The sequence below is a fragment of the Schistocerca americana genome, chromosome 8, assembly GCF_021461395.2.
Source record: "Schistocerca americana isolate TAMUIC-IGC-003095 chromosome 8, iqSchAmer2.1, whole genome shotgun sequence".
NCBI classification, from domain to species: Eukaryota; Metazoa; Arthropoda; class Insecta; order Orthoptera; family Acrididae; genus Schistocerca; species Schistocerca americana.
The window spans coordinates 413,724,764-413,749,449 of record NC_060126.1 but is presented as its reverse complement, the minus strand read 5'-3'; the positions used below and the strand labels follow the sequence as shown (position 1 = coordinate 413,749,449).

The following is a 24,686-nucleotide window of genomic DNA, read 5'->3' as shown; positions in this document are numbered from 1 at the left end:
ATTCCTTAGGTAGCATTGGAAAACTGTCTGCAGATTTTGTAAATACTTCTCTTACATGAAGTCCCTGACCAGATGTCATTGCGATTGAGGTAGTTTGTGCTGCAGGGAATGTCCTGAATCAACTGCTCCAAATATCGTTGACAAATTTCTGACACAGAAAATTCCAAAGGGCAAGCAGTTAAACTGGTGAAACACATTAAGAAATTGCAGGAAGTGGTGTTCAACCCCAACTGAAGGTATGCTTCACGCAGGTGAGTTTGTGAAAAATACTGACCTCAACACCAAGGCTCTGCCAAAGCAGCCACTTGGCCCTGATCTTCTTGTACATGGCAAAGGGAATGGGGCAAGTGGTGACAAAATTTAGATACTGTTTACTGTGTAAGGTAGAAGTATGCTGTGAAATTTTCTGCCTGACACAAACTATTCTCGACCAGCTGGTCATATGGCCACAGTAAAGAATCCAAATCTTGAAGGAGACTGATTGAGGCACTAAGTGCACTTTGTCAACTATCTGAAAGCCAAAAAAGAAAAGGTCTCCAGCCTACAAACATTTCATGTCAACAGTGAATATGCATTAATAATGTATGTTGCCATTCCACATTCTAATAACAAGCTGTATGCTCAAAGGAATACACTGCTTACTATAAGAGGCAACTTGGCATAGTGGCTGGTGCTGATATGTTGCAATGTTAAACTTGCAAATTCAACAACACATCATACATCTCAGCATTGGATGTTGGCCACTTGCCAGGCAATTATGTTTTGCTGAAAAGTAAAATTCCTGGTTTTCCACTAGGTGGCCATAAAAGTGCCACCAGAGATTGTGGGTCATGGTAACCTACTTCTTTCCATAACACACATGACCGAAAATAGACCCCAAGGTACCCTGCCGAAGGACAGTATTTAGGCTGGTGCACAGCCATTCGTCGGCAGTTGACTCTGAGCCAGGACTCCATTTCAAACATCCATCCCATGCTGATGCTGCTGTCTCTGCCACTGAACAGCCACTGCCACTACGGACAATGTTCTGGATCACTGCGACGCAGCTGACAGAGTTGTCTTCATAGTTGTCGATGGTGTAAAATGTGGTTTAAAATTATTCTTGTACTATACTGACATTAGACTGTTCCAAAGGAACTTCATCTCCATTTTGAGATGGAAGAACTTATACCTCTTGTGGAACCTGAACTCCATGAATTGATGGAAGAACTGAACAGTTGTATGAACTTGGCTTCAAGACTGTCTCACTGAGACATATAATTGTGATTTTGTGCAACCAACTTGTTTGTTTCTAAACTATGTCCTTCAGCCAGTGACTTTCTCCTGTCAATTTTGTATTATTATTCCTTGAAGTAGATGAACAGTGTTTTTTGGTTTTGGTAGCAACTTTTTGAAGTATCTTTAACATTGTTTGTGTTGCCTATAGTGTATTCCCCAGTTGCAACACAGGGCAGCCCAAGAGCTTGTACATATTAAAGTTAATTAGGCTGAACATCACAACCATGGTCTACCTGAAACTCAGTCACTCGCCCATCCATTACTAAAGATAGCAGAATATGTTTGGATGATGTTTGTGGTGTTTTGCACTCTTGAGTTTAGGGTAAATAGCATGACCTATGATGACCATCTTATGGCTTGTAGATTGTCAAAAACTGTTGCCAAATGGACCACTTGCAGTATATCCCACACAAGACATCTACATGTGTGTATTACTGTCAAAGATGCACCAAAGGACAGTTGGGGTGGATCGTCAGCTTGCCTATTGAGTGGAAATGGGTGCGGATGGGGAGCAATGCCGGGAACACAAAAATGATGTGAGCAGTGATTATTGTGCTTCAAATGATTTGCACCTGCCAGGTCTGATGCAGCTGAAGATGGGAAACACCACGATCTCACTGCACATGAATTGTCAGCAGGATCAACACGCAGCAGCTCAGCAGAAGGCAAGGCCACCTGACTTACCCTACAGGGCACTGGGGGCTATTTACCATGCACGTGTAACTTTGTCACATGCCAATTGTCAGATAGTACGTCCTTTGCCGCTGCTGTTCATGTGACTCCATAATCTTAGTAACTTTAGCTAAAGAGGGGTTGGACAAAGTCAGTGGCCTAATTTGGACCTTGCGGTCATCTGTTAACTGGATGATAAAGCACATTGAACATATTCAAACAGACACTTGCACAAGACACTCTGCAGGTCAGCAGTCCACACTGTATACAACTGCTGAGGCACTTGTGGTGTTGGTTAAATAGTAACTGTGCCACTGTCATAGAGTTGATGACTAATATACTGTGTGAGCAACTGACAAAGTTCTGTTCAAATTCATAAAATCCCACACTACTGGTCGGGAGGACGACGGTTCAATCCCGTGTCTGGCCATCCTGATTTAGGTTTTCCGTGATTTCCCTAAATCGCTCCAGGCAAATGCCGGGATGGTTCCTTTCAAAGGGCATGGCTGACTTCCTTCCCCATCCTTCCCTAATCCGATGAGACCGATGACCTCGCTGTCTGGTCTCCTTCCCCCAAAAACCACCACCACCACCCACACTACTGGTCAATAAAAAGGCAGCCTCATCAACTGGGTCAATACCTGGAAGTGCAGCAAAAAAGGTGGCAGGGAGAAGGCTCCTCTGCAGGTGCGTGGCCTGCTGCCACTATTGTAACTGCACAGGACATGACTATGCTGTGAATCATCGTTATCAGTTCACATGTAACTATACTAGCCAATGGTAGCTAGTCTGCAGAGCTGGGGAGCTGAAACCCAGAAGAGAGCGAAACTCAACATGTGAGTCCAAATACCACAGAACAGAAAGTCCAAATACCACACAATGTGAACAGTGACAACGACCACGAAACTTGGCATGTTGAACCCAGAGTAAGGCATGAAGTGAGACCCAGGTCTGAGGATGTTGATGCCAGTGTAAGACATGGCAGTCGGAGCCTGTTGCCACTGACAAATAAACACCGAAGTCAGTGGCTCTACCCATACCATGCTTTATGTGCATCCTCCATGACAGCAGTCTGCACTATTCTGCTGTGGTACCCATGTCAGCACATCTGCACCCATCTCAGTATCTGTTAGCAGAGATACTAAACCTTCCTTTCATATATTGCACAGGAAGAATGACTGTCCAATGCCTCTGTGGTGTAATTAATCTAATCTTGACCTCACAATCCATATGGGAGTGATAAGTATGGTGTTGCAGGATATTCCTAGGGTCATCGTTTACAGCTGGTTCTTAAAACTTTGTAAGTAGGCTTTTTCGGTATGGTTTGCATCCATCTACAAGTTTTAGGCCAGTTCAGTTTCTTCAGCATCTCTGTGATTCTCAATAAATGATCAGACAAACATGTGACCATCTCTGTTGCCCTTCTCTGTGCACATTCAGTATACACTGTTGATCCTATTTGGCACGGGTCCCACACACTTGAGCAGTGTTCTAGGACAGGTCACACAAGTGATTTGTAAGCAATCTCCTTTGAAGACTGAGTGCATTTCTCTAGTATTCTGCCAACAAACAAAAATCTGCTTTCTTTACCTACGACTCATCCTATGTGATCATTCCATTTCATTCCACACAAAGTAATCCAGATATTTGTATGAGGTAGCCATAGGATACTACATTATTTTGTTTTGTGAAATTCACAAAGTTACACTACTGAACATTTAAAGCAAGCCACAAATCTCTGTGACACTTTGAAATCTTATCAAGGTCAGACTGGATATTGTGCAGCCATTTTCAGATGGTACTGCCTTATAGTTAACTAAATCATCTTTCAAAATTCTATCACTACTATTAATATTGTCTTTCAGAATATTAATACACAACATGAACAGGAAGGGTTCCAACACACTTCCCTGTGCCTCAACTAAAGTTATTTATACATTCGTTGATGGCTCTCCATATGGGGTAACATGCTGTGTCCTCCCTAACAAACAGTCCTCACTCCAGTCACAAAATTCACAAGGTACCCATATGGTCTCATTTTTGATAATAAGTGTAGCTGTGGAACTGAGTTAAAAGTCTTTTGGAAATTTTACTGTATCTGCACTGATCCATGCCTTTTGGAATATGCAAGAATCTTGTCAGTTGAGTTTCATATGATCAGTCTTTTGGAATCCATGCTGGTTGGCATGGAGAAGGTGGCCTGATGTTGGACTGCATGGGAACATGAAAGCAAGCATACTCATCATCAAGGTACTGCTCTGCCATGCCTGACCACCACAAGGAAGAGTCATCCTATTGTGGACCTAGTACATTATAACAAATTAACATCTACACCTGACATCCAAGAAAAAGTAATTGTCTCCCAGCAACATTCTGTTTCATCCTGCATGATTGGTCAGAGACTAGCAGCTGCTGGACTAGGGAATTACCATCCCATACATACGCTGCCATTAACACCACAGGTTGTGCGGTAGCACTCTCGCTTCCCGTGCCTGGGTTCCCAGGTTCAATTCCCGGCGGGGTCAGGGATTTTCTCTGCCTCGTGATGACTGGGTGTTGTGTGGTGTCCTTAGGTTAGTTAGGTTTAAGTAGTTCTAAGGTCTTGGGGACTGATGACCATAGATGTTAAGTCCCATAGTGCTCAGAGCCATTAACACCACAGCAAAAATGGCTTTGTTTGGAGTGCTGCCATGACCAGAAACCATGAACTGCTGATGAATGGTGCTCCATTATGTTTAGCGATGAATCACAGTTCTGCACAAGCTTGAATTATCTGCATTGTCTTCAATGCATTATGTCTCACAGGAAATGTTCAAAGCTCCTTACATTGCTTCTAGGCATGTATGCTCAGCTTGCATCATGGTGATCGCCAAATTGTGTCAGAAGATTTCGAAGTTTTCCATGACATACCAGTAAGCTGCCTCTAAATCTAGAAAGGCCATTAAATAAAGTTAAGCCCACATACAAAAATTAAAATGATAAAGGACTGGCAAATATGCAGGCAATGGAGAAATAGTCATCCATTATCTATCTCTTTGTCATTGCAGGCACTGGTCTCTCCATCTCAAACAATGAGGCTAAAATGCGCTAGTACCCTGCGGGCCAACTTTTATCACTGTCACAAAATGCTTTCTCAGTAATGGCTAAACAGTGAAACACTAATGGACATACCATATGTTTGCTTGATTAATTGGTTTATGGCTTGAACAAAAGTATGTGAAAGAAGCACAAAGGGGAGGGATGTGTCACAAGCACTGATCTGTATTTTCTGTATGCTTCTGTTGACCTCAAATATGTGCAGTTATTACAGAGATCATACTGGGAGAAAAAATTTACATTTCTGTTAGGTCTCCTTTCATCATGTAGCTGAGTAGTCATACTTCTTTATGGTGTGTTTATATCTCCATACTTCTTTAGGCAATTAGCAATCCCTCTGTAAAGGTAAGTGCTCATGAAAATTGCAGGAAATGCAGAATTGATTCTGGAAAAGTAACACACAAGGTACTTAAGCTTTAGAACATAAAAATGATAATCGCATCTTACAAAAGTAATTATGAACAACAAATACAGAACAAAGTAACTGTTTTTTTCAGGCAGTGATAAGAAACAGAACACTGACTAACAAATGTGAAGTTAGTAAGTTCTTTTTTTTTCTGGAAAACCTGATTTGGGTTCTAAATCCAATACATAAATACTGCATTCAAAATGAAAAAAAATTGTATTTATTGTTAAAAATTTCTTTTTCCAAAGAAAAAAATTGTTTTATAAATCAGATGATTAGTTACAACACACATCAGAAACTTTATTTTTTTAATGTAATTACTCCTGTAATTTTTGTCAATTTTCTAAGCCATACACTATTTCCATCCTGCTTCCACCTTCACAGATCGAATATTCACCATGCCATTGTATCTGCAGTCTGTTACACATCTTGCAAGTCATACATGCCATAAACACACCAATGTGAAAGACCCAAGGTGCCTGAAAATGATGAAATGCATGTATGATTATTCCATGTTTGATGTTAATTTGTTTTTATCTCTTATGTTCTGCTGTAGGTAATAATTTGTTCAACATAAAAACTTTGCATTTCTTTGTCTGCAAAAGTTCATCTGCATCTTGCAACACTAAATTTACATATGGTATTTGTGTCAAATGTTCGTGTAAACTGGCCTGCTGCATGTTTTTCCTGTCTTACTATTGTAAATAATTCCACATATATTCTTGGAGTTCAGGTTATTAATAATACTTATAGAAACTGCAGTTTGAAAATGGGCAATAAACTACTGTTGTGGGTTATATTTATTATTATTTAATTTCCATTTATATGTTTATACAGTACATGATGGAAGTAGGGGCCAAAGACTGAGGGGGGGGGGGGGGGGGGGGGTGCAGATGAATGTGGTGGAAGATACAAGGACTGAGGTGCAAAATATATATTGTACAACAAGAATTAAGAAAACACAGAAACATTCAGTTTATTAAATAATATGACAAGACTGACACTGCTCATTATGAAAAGACATTTGTGACACACCAAGTTTTGTTTGAGGAAACAACCAGTAGGCACTCATCCAGTTCAACTTCTCACTCTGCACACACTTTAACTGAACTATTATTAAATACCCCAAAAGATAAATCATAAATGTCCAGTAAAACACCCATTCAGTGACTTTACTGCCAAAACCTGCATGGCATGCAAGTTGTGCATGGTGCAAATAAAGGTAAAGCTTTGCACAAGAAAGCACAATCCTAGTAATACATCATATGCAAAATGTAGTAATTTTGTAGACAGTTCATCCATATGTACACTGCATACACTTAATGTAATGCATGAAACTGATTATATAACACCAGAACAAGTAAAGTCTATTATTTATGATTTTGTGGACTTAATATAGTTCTGACGATTAATCATATCAGTGGGGGTTTACAGAAAGTTGCATTTTCAGAAAGTTCTTCTGTGACATATAAATACAAGTTTCAAATCCAAATTTATCTAGTTTAGTGATCATTAATCACATTAAAAATTATTAAAAATGTTTTTTGTATCCAGTTACATCCATGTTGGATGGCCCTAAATGACATCAAAACATAGTGTTCACATCATAGTTAAGTCTCAGCTCCTTTAATCCTGCTGTGAGGCCAGACTTAAGTAAACATCCCTGCGTCCCTGGCGTTTGCAGATAGCAGAACTCAGTCACAGTGTGTCGAGTCCGATGTCATTCCGAGTCGAGTACAAGAGGGGTTCTACTGCTCCAGCCATGTTCCAGAGACAAGTCAGGTTCCAGGTGGATGTGTCCACCATAACAAAACAGTCTGGAGACAGCCCCAAGGAGTACCTGTATGCTATAACCTTCACTCTCTTGTCAGGTAAATCCCAAGTACTGCAGATAAATGTGATGAGGTATCAGGGTTCCCACATTTCTGCTTTTTAAGGCTAATTGAACTAGTTAGAGATGGGAATCACTCTTTGACAGCAAGCTTCTAGACAGAGCTTAATAACTAATTACTGATAGAAGCAGATTTTTGCACCTTTACATAGCAAGTGATGTTTATTATCCATGTAAAATTCCATCAAACGTTGCAGTTATGATGTAAGGTGATAGTGTGTCTCATTTTGCCAGAATGCAAGAATTGATGCAGCATAGCTTATTGCCTGTGGGAGCCCTGCTAGGATGTCTGTTTATCATGGATGGCGACATCCCTCCAAATTCACTACAGTACCCAGCAATTGTTAACTTTTATAATCAAAAAATATTAGCTAACAATATTATTTGAACTTTGTGGAATGTCTATAATATTAATGATGTAGATCAGTTACTATCTACAGTATAATGAGCAGTCCTCTATCTTTTCCTTGCATTTTGCTTACTGTCTGGTGTAGCTGGTGATGGATAGACTAGTGTAATGAAATTAAAATAGCAAAATTGGAATTTATTTAGAAGAATTTTTCTTTTATTGGCTAACAATATATATACTGTAGCATTTTAAAAACTTTTCTAATTGTAGATATATTATTAATGAGAGAGCTGCAAAAACATGTGCTTCATGTGAGTATTGCCTATCATATAACTATATGTTTCAGATAAATGTTCTGGTAATAAACATATCTTACTTTTAGATATGAATATGTGCAAAATTAAACATTGTTGACAATGTTAATTTTTTATACCACTTTTCTTCTGTACTCAAAAATCTGTTAAACTGCTGTCTGGAGCATTTACTTTTTCATTATTGATAAGATGACCACATTTTCAACCATAATCAATAAAAGACTCTTTGCTATACTAATAACTGATCTTATCAGTATATTATATTTTTCCTTGTGATACTACACAGTGCTTAAGATTTACTGTATCTAGTCATGAAAGTGTGTGAAAATTTAAAATACTCTAATTTACAGAATTGGTTCAGACATAACTTTAAAACAAATTCATCATTTTTTCATAAAAATGTAGTACCAGCAGTATTTGCTATGGAGTAGACATCCCACATGAAGCTGTAAGCATAACATAAGAGACTGAAAATAATAATAGTAGTTTCAATGTAAACTCTGTGTTCACCAAACCAAAAATAAAATACAGAAACAGAAAAATTCCAGAAACATATTTATAATAATACGTTAGTAGCTCTCTTCATATGAATTGCCAGAAATTCTACATTCTGGAACTGCAAATCATTGTTGATACTGTAATGACTAGTGCATATAGTAAAATTATCTTCCATCTTCTTGTAGGTAATTTTTACCATTCATGGGTATCTGTACCATACATAAAACATAGGTGCTGTCTTGAGAGTAGTACAGCTAATGCCTTTAAATAAAGTGTTGAGCCAGTTCACATTGATAGTATATTCCTTAACGCCTGGAAACACAATTTGAGCTTACAGAATATTAGACCAGCTTTTTGTTTCTGCTGAGGACTTTCCAGTAGATGGAACTTAAAATGTAATTCTAAACTTGGAGACATAATTCGATCTCATTTTAGGTTCAAGCATACCCAAGGAGGTTGTTATTGTTGTGTCTTCACTCCAAAGACTGAGCTGATACAGCTCTCCATGTGAAACTATTCTGTGCAAGTCTCTTCATCCTGGCATAACAATTGCATCCACTTGAATCTGCTTGCTGTAGACAAGTCTTAGTCTCTCCCTCTACAATTTTTACACTCCAGACTTCCCTCCATAACCAAATTAAGCAGTCTTGATGTCTCTGAACATATCCTATGGCTCAGTCCCTTCTTTTAGTCAAGTTGTGCCATAAAGCTCCTTTTTCTCCAGTTTGATTCCTTACTTCTTCATTACTTATCTGATCTACAATCTAATCTTCAGCATTCTTCTATAGCACTACATTTCAAAAGTTTCTGTTCTCTGTTTTTGTACTATTCATAGCCCATGTCTCACTTCCACAAAAGGCTACACCCAAGGCAACTATTTGCAGAAAATATTTCTCAACACTTAAATTAATATTATGCATTAAAATATTACTCTTGTTAAACATTTCTCTTGCTGTTGCCTGTCAGCATTATATACCTTCCCCACTTTGGTCAGCATAAAGTAGTTTGCTATCCAAAGAGCAAAATTAAACTACTACCTTTTGTCTCTCATTCCATAATTTAAAACTCTCAGAATTGCCTGATTTGGTTATGCTCCATTACTTGGACTATACTTTTGTGTATGTTATCAAGAAACTATCCATTCCATATGATTGATGTCAAAGTTCTTTGTAGTCTCTGGTAGAATTGTATTACCAGCAGACTTTAAAGTTTTTATTTTTTCTCCGTGGACTTTAATTACCTTTCCAAATACTGTTCACAAAATATATTTGAATGTTCTGGTGAATAATGTTGAAACCTCTGTGAGGCTGTTGGTAGACACTGTATGTTGGCATAGTCTCAACATCAGAAAATTATAGTTAACACCAGAAAGACATTCAAAGGAATTATGCTTGCAGCAGGGATGGGCAGTAACACTCAATGTAAGAGAAGATGGTATATTTCGCATAAAGAAGTGGAAAGACCTAAACTTGGTTTGCCTTTACAACTCATGATGAAATAGTCACAATGACAGAATATTATGGAATATGCATTCAGAGCAACCCAAAATAGAATAATTATGAAAAACTAGCTGCAGGAAAAGGAGATACTCATTAGTTATCTGCCCTACCAATCTTATCTTCAGAGTCCTTCTATAGCACTACATTTCTCTCTCTCTCTCTCTCTCTCTCTCTCTCTCTCTCTCTCTTGGCCAGTCTGGAACTCTTAAAAGATAGGATTAACATGAGAGGCAGAGGAGATCGAAAGAAGAGCAGAATGTTTCTCCATGGATTAGAGTCGTAAGTGCAAGAGATTCACAGAGATGTAGTTTACTGTGAAGCTTCAGAGAACTCATATTCCATGAAAAGTCTAGCAAAATACAACTTGCTCCCAAATATATCCGATGAAATTACCATGACGGCAAAGTCAAAGAACTCCAAGCTCTTTGAAGGCAAAGAATAGTGGCACACACCTAAAGGAGGTTTACAAAGCACATATGCAGACATGGATTAATGATTGTTCCTGTAGCAAACAGAAAATAGTTTCAGTTAAGTGTCCCAAATGGTCATTGTACATAATAATAATCAAAATAATATATTTTTAAAAATCAATCGACATCCCTATACATTCTTGACTGACAGATGTAGGGAAAAATGATGTGAGAGAGAAAGAGTTAATGAGTCTAGAAAGTTTTGAGTTAATGAGTGATTTTAAGCTCCCACATTGCTTCAAGGCTAACATCTCTGTGAGAAAAGATTGATAGTATAATAGAATATGACTCACTCAAAGGTTAAGACTGATTTAAAGTTACAAAGGAGTTTTTTTAAAATACTGATGTACCCAAACTTTTAAAACATTGTGCGGAGTTGATGTCTGAATCCTGATGTGTAGCAAATGCTGGTTGACTTAAGTTTTGTTTTAGTCATGCAACAGTTTCACAGGTGCACAGATGCTATTATTGCCACCCATTTCCATTTCATTCTGTACTTCAATGAAAACAATTATTGACAAAATTTAGCATTTTGTCATTCTATACTTCATATTCTTTAAATGAGAATCACCCAAAAAACAAAGAACATCTAAGTGTACAGAAGGTCTTGACCTTCATTTCTACAACTTCTTCATTATTTTGCCGGTTAAATTTAGATCAGTGTGGACCAAACAACAAGATGTGCAAATATGTACTGTCTGATCAAAAATATCCAGACACTTATTAATGGATATTAATATGGTGTGTGTACATCATTCACCTTCCTGACTGCTTGTCTGCTGGGGACACTTTCAGTGAGGTGTCTGAATGTCTGTGAAGGCATGACAGTTCACTCTTCCTCAAGAGCCAAAACTAGAAATAGTAGTAATGAATGAAGGAAGGAAGGAAGATTGGGGTTTAATGTTCCATTGATGTGGAAATCATTAGAGATGTAGCACAAATGTTTCAATGACGGGGAATAAAATCAGCTGTATCCTTCCAAAGGAATCATCCTGGCATCTGCCTAAAGTGATTTAAGAAAATCACAGAAAACCAAAATCTGGATGGAAGGATGCAGATTTGAACCATTGTTTTCTAGAATCGAGACCAGTGTGCTGACCACTGCACCACCTCGTTCTCTATGGTAGTAACGATGGACACTGGGGTCTGGAGCAAAGTCAACATGTTTCATGGGGTTTAGGTCAGGAATTTTGGCATGCCACTTCATTTCAGGAATATTATTTTTCACAAGCCATTGTTTCACTGGTGCTGTTTTATTGGGGGAGGGGGGGGGGGGTGCACTGTCATGCTGATAAAAACAATCACCACCCCTTGTCTCTTCCCAAACTGTACACAGTACACAATGCTTTTAAAGAAGTTTATACCTTTCTGCACTATCTTCTTCTTAAGATCCATAATGGGAGCACACCCTAACCATGCAAAACAGCCCCATAATCATGTAACACTGACTACAGAAATGTATGCTTGATGAGCCCTGTGTGTCAGTACATGACATTTGCTTGGTTTTGGTTTAACTTTGGTTGTTCACTTCTGTTTCCACTTCAAAATAACATCACCGGCAGCCAACCTGGCCAACTTGAGAAGGACTGAAACGCTCCTGATGAATTTGTTGCTTAGGTGACATCCAGTGGCTAGTCCAGTGACTTCAAGTCACTGAGCACTCCTGACTGACCCATTCTGCTGTTACTGCTTCTCTAGTGACAACACAATACTTCCCACTAGCTTTATACTGACACATCCACTTGTTATGACATGCAGTGGTCAATTCTGCATTACATAGAATTGTCTGGGTATTTCTGATTAGATACTGTATTATACGTGCATAAGAGAATATGTCAAACATGATGTTTGTAATGGGATGCCCTTTCCAAATGTAAAAACAACCATTCCCATCAACGTTTATAACTAAGGATTAAGACAATATTATGGTATAACATATTCAGTGGAGAAAGTTTAAATGTACTGATAGCCGCCCCCCCCACAGACACATGGAAAATGATAGGTCACTAAGAAATTCCATAGTGTAGGTGTTTCTGCCTTGAATAGTTGGCACACAATTTTCAATAAATTCGAAGGTCTCCTTTTCAGTATATTATTTTTTTCCAAAGTCCATGAATCTCAAATTTTGACATTATCACAAAAGAAGATGATGAATGATAATGAAATATGAATGTCCCCTGACAGCATTAGAAAATGTGTGCCAAATATCTCAATAAAAACTGAACATGCATGCACGCGCACGTGACCCCCCCCCCCCCCCCCCCCACACACACACACACACACACACAGAGAGAGAGAGAGAGAGAGAGAGAGAGAGAGAGAAGATAACAAGATATTGGAAAATAGGTTTTGGAGAAGAAAGTTTTCCTATTGGTTTATATTATAGTGACAGGACAATCTGCTAACTTATAGGTCTAATGTCATATTCATCAACTGCTTTGATATGTACTAAGAACATGAGATAGCTTTGCTGCCTATTGAAGTTGTTCTTTTCATGACAATGCTCCTCCAAGTGCAAAAACTGCTGAATGTCACAGAATAGACGGGATTACAGTTAAGGCACTGTACTCACATTTGGAGAGGAATGGGTTTGACATAACTGCTTAGTGATACAGATTTATATTTTCAGTGTTTTATAAACTGCTTAAGGTGAATGCCAGAGTGGTGCCTCTGAAAAGAAAACAGTCAGTTTTCCTGCCCCATCTTTCAGTATTAGCCTGTGCTTTTTCCTTAATTACCTCATTGTTGAAAAGATATTAAGTCCTAACAGTTTTTCTTCTTGTTTGCCAGTGTCTTGATGACGGAATTTTGTCACATCTGTCATTGCGCCAGTTGCTCTCTCTATGCAGAGCATATAAATTTCTTTGTTGGAATTCAGGTTCGAGATGAAGAGAAAGTGAATGAAGCTTGACAGTTTAACAACTTATTGCAGCAAACAAGTACATCAAGCAGAAACAAAGATGTTAGGTGAACTGTTTGAAATTCTATGTGGCTACGCAGAAAAGTGTTTTTCATTGGCTTCTAAATCTTAAATAGATTTTTATCAAATAGCCATTAATTTCATAATTTCTGTAACAAAGCATCCTTTACATTCTGAAAAATCATCATACACTTTTTGTTTGCTACGACAGCAAATGATCATAACTCCTCCCATTTTATATTTATACTCTGGTGATAAAATGTAGAGTTCATCTTACTCAATCACGGATCATCCCTCCACTGTTTTCATTCATTATGTTTTGCTCTCCTGTCCTTTCAGCTTTTCTCACAGAGTGAGGTGGCACAGGGGTAGGACACCAGCATTGGATTCAGAACAGCAATACAAATCACCATTGGGCCATGCAGATTTAAGTTATCCATGATTTCCCTAAATCACCCAAGGCAAATACTGGGATAAGTGAGACTGGTTCCCTTTCCTGTCCTTCTCCATTCCACACTACTGTTCTCTCTCTAATGATTTTGTCATCAGAGGGACATTAAGACCTAATCTTCCTTCCTTTTCTCTCTTTCACTTGATCCACTACCTTGGCACACATTCAAGTTGGTTCAATCCACTGGCAGTGAAGAAATATAAAATGATCTTTACTTAATTGAGGGTCTTGATTTTTTATTACTCTGCATGGGGTATTTCATCCTTACATTTGATTGCAGTTGTAATTTATTGCCGAATTCTGTGGCCAGGTAACATCAGGAGGTTCAGGAGGGTCTGCGAGCACATCCAGTCGCAGGTGTGCAGTCGCAGGCCGCCCCCTTCCCCACGAGCAGCACGCAAGTTCACCACCGAGCTGAGTGAAAGCTCCAGCTGTGGTTCCGACACGTCTGAGCGACTGTCTCCTTACCCTGGCACAAGGCAGGTAAGGTAACTTAACCTGTTAATTGAGTTGCTCCTCTAAGATGAGGCAGCATATGAATTTAAATAAAACCAAAGGAGAACAATCAATCTGAAACACTGTGCAGGCCTACAGAAACAAGAAGTGACTTTGTATGACCATAGGTTCTCTTGATGAATAAAACTAATAAAATTTGTCTCCTGTTTTCAGCTGAGACAGATCATTGATAGACCATAAGATTCTGATGAGTTTCATACTTGTCATCATCTAGAGAAGTTTTGGGATCATCTCCACTGCCTCATCTTAAAATTCTACAGAAGATTTGCCCATCTCCCTCACCATCCCCAACACCCTCAGTGACTGGCTGCACATTATATATAGGGACTTGCAGAGAGATCATGTCCCATATGTCCGGTAGGAAGGCGAACCTTCAGGGATATTGAACAAGTCAGTAATAGCTTAGTAAGTAGATATCACCAACTGTCTTTGTTGCCACATCAAGTATCAGCTTAATTGACAATAGTCATGTGCTGTTTCTTTACTACATTTATGCTTATGTATAATAGTAAATGGACACCTCACTCTACTCTTCCACAAAACACCACTGCTTTTCAGAGACACTATTTAAGCTGCTGCTAATCTATTGGTATTGTCTGACACATACACATGTAAGCAAGTAGTATTTAAACAGAGCCTAAAATCCATGATAATTTAAATATTGTTTGTCATAGTGTGGAGGGTTATTATCATACATATATTTAACCTCCATGTCATAGAAGCTCGGGTCAATTGGAGGAGGACTTGTTAATAATATATACAGCTGTGTTGCTCAATTGCTGTTGGAGTACTGGTTATTCTTTGTGTTTACCATTCCTATTAATAAAGTATCAATAAAAAGAATCCCAATAGACTAACTTGTGACTGACCTACTGAATAGGCATGTAAAATCCAATTTTAAAAATCATTTTGGTTGTAATGGAAAACAAACTGATGTTTTCCATTGACAATGGGCATGACAGAAAAGATGTGATGAATCCAGCTACACATCACAAAAATCAGACTACAGATGTTTGCCAAAATGCCAGAAAATATGTGTCTTACAATTGTTAGGATGAACACCTGATATATTGTTTCAAAAATATGTTTTATATACATAATTATGCCCTGGGAGAAGTAATTCAATTTTTTCATTTGCATTCTTGTACAGTAATTATAAATTTAGCCTTTATGTTAAGGAGGCTGCTTGTGAATTCATAGAACACACTAACCTTGTTTTCAGTGCCACTTGAGTTCAAGCTAAAATACAGTAATTTATTTCATGCAGCATATGATTTGCTTTGAATGGGTTTGCCAGTACCTTGCAGCTCTGTCCCTTATAGTTGTTTACAACAACAGTGGATACACATACATTTATTCTTTGCAGTGAAATACATGTGGCTGACTGTGAGTACATAATGGTATCATTAATCCTAGTTCTGTTCTACTGGTCAATGGTAGGCAAAAAAACTGGCTGAGGCCATACTTCTGTATGAGCCCAAATTCCTCTCATATTACCAACTTCGTTATTACCCAGAGTGTATATTGGTAAAGTGGACCCCAACCAACATAGTTATCCATAATATTTTCTAAATGGTTGAAAATACCAAAATAATTTGTTGAGAAGTATGGCACACATACAGTATGGACCAGTATTAATATTATTATATTTATCTGCTAAGTTATTGACACAACAATATTTTTAATAGATAGATGCACTTCTAATAGCACCATTAAATAAATATAAAAAGATTTTTTGTTATAACTGCAACATACTGCAAAAACAGTTTGTAAATGAAACACTTATGACAGTTACAGTTTGGGGTAAGGAGGAGGTTGGGGCGGGGAGCAGGAGGGGTGAGGGACGGTGAAGTGCTGCTGGCGAGCATGCAGGGATGAGATGGAGAGAGGGTAGGGCAGCTAGGTGCAGTCGGGAGGTTAGATGGAGGACAGCGGAGAGGTGGCTGGTGGGGAGAGGTTAGTGGGAAAAGAGAAGTAAAAATACTGGTTGTGTTGGTTGAGTAGAGGACTATGTAGTTCTGGAATGGGAACAGGGAAGGGGCCAGGAGGGTTATGGGAGCATAGGATATATTGCAGAGAGAGTTACCACCTGTGCAATTCAGAAAAGCTGGTGTTGGTGGGAAGAATCCATATGCCACAGACCATGAAGCAGTCATCGGAATGAAGAATGTCGTTTTGGGCAGTGTGCTCAGCAATAGTGTGGTCCAGTTGTTTCTTGGCCAAAGCTTGTCGGTGACCATTCATGCAGATAGACAGCTTGTTGGTTGTCATCCCCACAAAGATTGCAGCACAGTGATTGCAGTTTACACCCAAACCTCCAGATGTCAGTCACTCAGATCTGGACCAAGCAGTATGTCGATTGAGTATCAACCAAAACTCCTATTTAGTTCCTACTGTGTGCTGTTGTCGATCAGAACATGCATAAACATTAATTAAAAGTAAGACCAGTACTACCAGAGAACATGGAAAGTATGTCCTTGATACATTTTGTGAGTGGCTTCTATGGGTGATTTGGTAAAAATCAGCCATGGAAGCCACTCATAAAATGTGTCAAAGATATGCTTTCCACATGCTCTGGTAGTTCTGGTCTTACTTTTGGTTAACATTTATGTACATTCTGCTGGATGACAGCACATGGTATGAAATGCTGGCATGGTAGCTCAGCATGTTCAAGCAGAGAGCTGGCTGGTCTCAGTAATAAAAAACTGAGTGAAGAGATCAAAAATGAACTTCAGTGTATGTCATGTGATGTCTGATATGATCAAATACAATGAACAAAATGATAAAAAAGGTAAGGTGTTAGATTCTTGCCCTGGAGGGTCCCGAGTCCAAATCCCCCCCCAAGTGTATTGTGTGTGAAAGTGTTACATGTGACAACATTTTTCTGACATGCAAAAGGTCTGTTTGGAGTTTAAAGCAATGTCTGCTGGCGGTCTGCTTTCGCTTTTGTTTCTTTAAAAGTAATAAATCTATAGAGGACATTTGTAATTTCACAGAAAAATACAGAAATAATTGCATCACACAAATGGAAGTAATAGTAATAATAATAATAATAATAATAATAACAATACATGTAATATAACAAACAGTAGTAAACATAAACACAATAATACATCTAATGTATGTGGTACTACCATTGGCAGTCATTATTATTATTATTATTATTATTATTAGTGTTAGTATTATCATTAGTACTTCCACACTTTTGATACAATTTTTTTTATTCTATTGTCCCACTGTCTCTGTTTATTCTGTGAAACTACAAATGCACTAGCTGCTTCATCATGAGTCATGACAGCTCTGTCGCACATGTCCAATGGAATACCACACCTATCTATACAAATGTACTCCATCAGTTTGCTGCTTTCAACAAATGAAGCAAAAGCAGACTGCCAAAAGAACATTTTTACAAACTCCAAAAAGTCTTTTTGCATGTCAGGAAAATGCTGTCCCATACAACGCTTTCACACATAATGCAGTAAAAAAAGGATTTAAAAAATTGTTGCAATTGGGATTCGAACCCAGGACCATCTGTACATCACTCTACGACTCCATCAAGTCACCCACAAAGACCACACATAATGTGGGTCACAGATGTGCTTTTCATGTGCTCTGGTAGTACTGGTGTTACTTTTAATTAATGTTTATGCCCCTTCTGCTGGACGATAGTACATAGTATGAACTAAATCAGGGTTTTGATTGGTACTTTATCACCTTACAATGTTCGGTCCAGACCTGAGGATCTCACATCTAGAGGTTTTGGTGTTAGCTTGTAGATCACATGAGTGGTTTCACAGGTAGGCCTGCTTTTGATGGGGTAGATGATGTTTGGGACTGGTGGTGTAGGTGGTGGTGGGAGGATGTATGGACGGGTATTGTATTTAGGTCTATTACAGGGGTATGAGCCATGAGGTAAGGGTTTGGGAGTAGGGGTTGTGTAGAGATGGACAAGTATATTGTGTAGGTTTGGTGGATGGCAGTGTAACACAATGGAAGGAGTGAGACGGATAGTGGACAGGACATATCTCATTACAGGGCATGGTGAGAGGTAGTTGACACCCCGGCGGAGAATGTAATTCAGTTGCTCCAATCCTGGGTGGTACTGACTTGTGAGGGGAATGCTCCTCTATGGCTGGACAGTGAGACTTTGGAGGTGGTGGTTGACTGGAAAGATAAGGCACAGGAGATTTGTTTTTGTATAAGGTTGGGAGGATAATTGTTGTTGGAATGAGATTTCAAATGAGGTTGTTGTTGTTGTTGTGATCTTCAGTCCTGAGACTGGTTTGATGCAGCTCTCCATGCTACTCTATCCTGTGCAAGCTTCTTCATCTCCCAGTACCTACTGCAACATACATCCTTCTGAATCTGCTTAGTGTATTCATCTCTTGGTCTCCCTCTACGATTTTTTCCCTCCATGCGGCCCTCCAATACTAAATTGGTGATCCCTTGATGCCTCAGAATATGTCCTACCAACCAATCCTTTCTTCTAGTGAAGTTGTGCCAAAGACTTCTCTTCTCCCCAATCCTATTCAATACCTCATCATTAGTTATGTGATCTACCCATCTAATCTTCAGCATTCTTCTGTAGCACCACATTTCAAAAGCTTCTATTCTCTTCTTGTCCAAACTGTTTATCATCCATGTTTCACTTCCATACATGGCTACACTCCATACAAATACTTTCAGAAACGACTTACTGACACTTACATCTATACTCGATGTTAACAAATTTCTCTTCTTCATAAATGCTTTCCTTGCCATTGCCAGTCTACATTTTATATCCTCTCTACGTTGACCATCATCAGTTATTTTGCTCCCCAAATAGCAAAACACCTTTACTACTTTAAGTGTCTCATTTCCTAATCCAATTCCCTCAGCATCACCCGATTTAATTAGACTACATTCCATTATCATCATTTTGCTTTTGTTGATGTTTATCTTATATCTTCCTTTCAAGACACTATCCATTTCGTTCAACTGCTCTTCCAAGTCCTTTTTCATCTCTGACAGAATTACAATGTCATCGGCAAACCTCAAAATTTTTATTTCTTCTCCATGGATTTTAATACCTACTCCGAATTTTTCTGTTGTTTCCTTCACTGCTTGCTCACTATACAGATTTAATAACATTGGGGAGAGGCTACAACCCTGTCTCACTCCCTTCCCAGCCACTGCTTCCCTTTCAGTGTCCCTTAACACTTATAACTGCCATCTGGTTTGTGTACAAATTGTAAATAGCCTTTCGCTCCCTGTATTTTACCCCAGCCACCTTCAGAATTTGAAAGAGAATACCCCAGTCAACATTTTCAAAAGCTTTCTCTATGTCTACAAATGCTAGAACCGTAGGTTTGCCTTTCCTTAATCTAGGTTCTAAGATAAGTCGTAGGGTCAGTATTGTCTCACGTGTTCCAATACTTCTACAGAATCCAAACTGATCTTCCCCAAGGTCGGCTTCTACCAGTTTTTCCATTCGTCTGTAAAGAATTCACGTTAGTATTTTGCAGCTGTGACTCTTTAAACTGACAGTTTGGTAATTTTTGCACCTGTCAACACCTGCTTTCTTTGTGATTGGAATTATTATATTCTTCTTGAAGTCTGAGCGTATTTTGCCTGTCTTATATATCTTGCTCACCAGATGGTAGAGTTCTGTCTGGACTGGCTCTCCCAAGGCTGTCAGTAGTTCTAATGGAATGTTGTCTGCTCCCAGGGCCTTGTTTCGACTCAGGTCTTTCAGTGCTCTGTCAAACTCTTCACACAGTATCATATCTCCCACTTCATCTTCATCTACAGCCTCATCCATATCTATAATATTGTCCTCAGGTACATTGCCCTTGTATAGACCCTTTATATACTCCTTCCACATTTCTGCTTTCTCTTCTTTGCTTAGAACTGGGTTTCTATCTGAGCTCTTGATATTCATACAAGTGGTTCTCTATTCTCCAAAGGTCTCTTTAATTTTCCTGTAGGCAGCATCTATCTTACCCCTTGTGAGATAAGCCTCTACATCCTTACATTTGTCCTCTAGCCATCCCTGCTTAGCCATTTTGCACTTCCTGTCGATCTCATTTTTGAGACGTTTGTATCCCTTTTTGCCTGCTTCATTTACTGTGTTTTTATATTTTCTCCTTTCATCAATTAAATTCAATATTTCTTCTGTTACCCAAGAATTTCTAGTAGCCCTTGTCTTTTTGCAAACTTGATCCTCTGCTACCTTCACTATTTCATCCCTCAAAGTTACCCATTCTTCTTCTACTGTATTTCTTTCCCCCATTCCTGTCAATTGTTTCCTTATGCTCTCCCTGAAACTCTGTACAGCCTCTGGTTTAGTCAGTTTATCCAGGTCCCACCTCCTTAAATTCCCACCTTTATGCAGTTTCTTCAGTTTTAATCTACAGTTCATAACCAATAGATTGTGGTCAGAGCCCACATCTGCCCCTGGAAATGTCTTACAATTTAAAACCTGGTTCCTAAAACTCTGTCTTACCATTACATAATATATCTGAAACCTGTCAGTATCTCCAGGCTTCTTCCATGTATACAACCTTCTTCTATGATTCTTGAACCAAGTGTTAGCTATGACTGAGTTGTACTCTGTGCAAAATTTTACTAGGCGGCTTCCTCTTTCATTTCTTATCCTCAATCCATATTCACCTACTACATTTCGTTCTCTCCCTTTTCCTACTACTGAATTCCAGTCACCCATGACTATTAAATTTTCGTCTCCCTTCATTATCTGAATAATTTCTTTAATTTCATCATAAATTTCTTCAATTTCTTCATCATCTGCAGAGCTAGTTGGCATACAAACTTGTACTACTGTAGTAGGTTTGGGCTTCATGTCTATATTGGCCACAACAATGCATTCAAGTAGCTTACCCACACTCCTATTTTTTTATTCATTATTAAACCTACTCCTGCATTACCCCTATGTGATTTTGTATTTATAACCCTGTATTTGTCTGACCAAAAGTCTTGTTCCTCCTGCCACCAAACTTCACTAATTCCCACTATATCTAACTTTAACCTATCCATTTCCCTTTTTAAATTTTCTAACCTACCTGCCCGATTAAGGGATCTGACATTCCACACTCCAATCCGCAGAATGCCAGTTTTCTTTCTCTTGATAATGACGTCCTCTTGAGTAGTCCCCACCCGGAGATCCGAATGGGGGACTATTTTACCTCCAGAATATTTTACCCAAGAGGACGCAATCATCATTTAATTACACAGTAAAGCTGCATGCCCTCGGGAAAAATTACAGCTGTGGTTTCCCCTTGCTTTCAGCCGTTCACAGTACCATCACAGCAAGGCCGTTTTGGTTAGTGTTGCAAGGCCAGATCAGTCAATCATCCAGATTGTTGCCCCTGCAACTACTGAAAAGGCTGCTGCCTCTCTTCTGGAACCACACATTTGTCTGGCCTCTCAACACATACCCCTCTGTTGTGGTTGCACCTACGGTAAGGCTATCTGTATCGCAAAGGCATGCAAGCCTCCCCACCAACGGCAAGGTCCATGGTTCATGGGGGGGGGGGGGGGGGGGGGATAATTACGTTGTGTCAAAGCCTAAATGAGACCCTTGGTATATTTCGAGAGGGACCGCTTCTCACTGCAAATGCAATACCCATGGGTAGCTAGGCTGTATGGTAGGGACTTCTTGATGTGGAACAGGTGGCAGCTGTGAAAATGGAGGTATTGCTTGTGATTAGTAGGTTTGATATGGGCAGAGGTACTTATGGACCCATCTTTGAGGTGGAGGTCAACATATAGGAAGGTGGCTTCTTGAGTTGAGTAGGACCAACTGAAGTGAATGGGGGAGAAGCTGTTGACATTCTGAAGGAATATGGATAAGGTGTTGTTACCCTCAATCCAGATCGCAAAGATGTCATCAATGATTCCGTAGCAGGTGAGGAGTCTAGGATTAAGGGTGTTTAGGAAGGATTACTGTAGATGGCCAATGAATAGGCTGGCATAGGATGGCGCCATGTGAGTGCCCCTATCCATACACTAGATTTATTTTTAGGTAACGCCTTCAAAGGAGAAGTAATTGTGGGTGAGGATATAGCTGGTCATGGTGACTAGGAAGGAGGTTGTTGTTTTTGAATATGTCAGGCATTGGGAAAAGTAGTATTCAATAATGGTAAGGCTATGGGCATTAGGGGTGTTAGTGTAAAGGAAGGTGGCACAATAGTAATGAGCAGGGTACCATGTGGTAAAGGGACTGGAATTTTGGAGAGTTGGTTGAGAAAATTCTTGGTACCTTTCACACAGGAGGGTATGTTGCGGGTAATAGGCTGAAGGTGTTGATCTATGAGAGCAGAGATTCTCTGCATGGTGCACAGTAACCAACCACAAAGGGCTGTCCTGGTTGGTTGGGTTTGTGGACTTTGGGGAGCATGTAGAAGGTAGGAGTGCGGGGAGTGGTTGGGGTGAGGAGAGAAATGAACTCCGGGGAGAAGTTCTGGGATGGGCTTAAGGATTTGAAGAGAGACTGGAGATCCTGCTGGATTTCTGGAATAGAATCACTATGGCAAGCTTTGTAGTTGGATGTATCTGACAGCTGCCAGAGTTCTTCTTCCAGGTAATCCTTGCAGTTCAAAACAACTGGGGTGGAGCCTTTGTCCACAAGTAGCATTATAAGATCAGGATCAGTTTTTAGATGGTGGATTGTAATTCCTTCTGTGGATGTAAGATTAGTTTCCACTGTAGGGACTGAGAGAAGGAGAGAAGGTCTTTAACAAGTACTGCATGATTGAATTTGGGAGTCGGGCAAAAGTTGAGGCCTCTGGAAAGGACCATTATTTCTGAAGGGGTAAAGCTTTTGGAGGAAAGGTTTGTGCCTGTTTCAGGTGTGTTTAGGCTCTGGATTTTGTGTGGTGGTGGGAGTGAGTTTTGGAGGGTGGTGCAAATGTAGTAGGTCTGTGAGACACGGTTTGCCAGTTATGAGGGGATGTGGGGGAGGTTTGGAGGTTGTCGTAGAGGTACTCCAAGGCAGTAGTAGGGAGTGAGAAGGGTGGAGAGTTTTTTGAGGTGGGGTTGTGCACATTGCTCTAGTTCCTGGAGGGCAAGAGCTTCAGTGTGTGGTATGGGTTCCAGGACATGAGATAATTAAATTCCCAGTTAGGCATCTCCATTCAGTGGTCACTTGGAGAAACTATCCTGTGCTATCTACCTCAGCCATCACATTTAGCACTTGTTCAAGTCAGTATTATAGAACAGTTCACTGAAAAAATTAAAACAATCTGTATTACTCTACTCCTATCAAGACCCTTCCAGAGGTATAAAGAATTTAGAGGTACCATACTCTCCACTGATAAAAATGTACTTGCATTAAGTATACCTCAGAATACTTGTGTGCTGGATACTGTTCATCCATCCATCCATTCATTCATTCATTCATTCATTCATCATGTTCAGTAGATCTTATGGAGAATGAGAACCTTTTGAGATGGGGAATGAGTCACATACGTATTAACATAAGATAAAGACTTCATAGAAATGGCATCTGTGTGGTATGTTAACAATAAAATGTCACTACGATTTAATGCTATTCACACTTAGGTCATCCACATTTAAATGAGTAAGTTAATGAGAAAACTGCTACTTTGGAAAACTGCCTTCTCAGTTTTATTATAATGGTTTTTTCAAAGAAAACATTTTTTCATTGTTTGCACCTACTGTATAAATACTAATCTAACAGAACTTTTCTGTTTTCAAATCCAGATAATTGGTAGAAATGGTGGCTAATGAGGCACCATGTTTTTAGTTTTTCCTTTCTAATTAGTAGGGATTCTAAGTTTCTTCCTTTATATTAGGTAGGAGCTTGTTCAGTATCTCATCGACACAGCACATAACTCCTTTATGTATACTGAACATGGAAGTGAATGGTGTAACGAAAATCATTTTTGTGTTTTGTATTGCGTGTACATCGCAGCTCAGTTGAAACTGATTTTTATTATCAGTAGTAAAAACCATTAAGCAGTAAATGTTTTGGTAAGTGAGTGGAAAAACTGCAAGATGTTTAGAACGTCTTCTACACATTGTATTGTTATCTATTGTACACAATATTGATACTGTTCACTCCTACTGAAAAATACTTTTTCCAGTGTAGAAGCATTCCCACAGAAGATAGTTTCACAAGATAATATGCCAAATAAGACAACACGCCTGTCTTAAGTCAGCACAATAAGAGGTGCTCCTAAGGGCATGAACACCAAGCTTCTTGATTAGTTTATCTGTGTGTTGATGCCATTTTAACTTGTTATTTCACACTGTGCTTCACTCAATATGTCACCATTAATGTCTGCTTCTGGTGCTAGAAAATCATTG

At 39.2% G+C, this 24,686-nt stretch overlaps 1 protein-coding gene across 1 annotated transcript in view; it reads left to right on the top strand.

Moving 5' to 3' along the window:
• The window catches only part of LOC124545332 (serine/threonine-protein kinase BRSK2), a 204,196-nt gene that overhangs the window by 162,570 nt on the left and 16,940 nt on the right, over positions 1-24,686 (top strand). The window contains exons 12-13 of the mRNA XM_047124232.1: positions 7,137-7,323; positions 14,155-14,327. Coding sequence (XP_046980188.1) covers positions 7,137-7,323; positions 14,155-14,327 — 360 coding nt within the window. The remainder of the gene's footprint in view (positions 1-7,136; positions 7,324-14,154; positions 14,328-24,686) is intronic.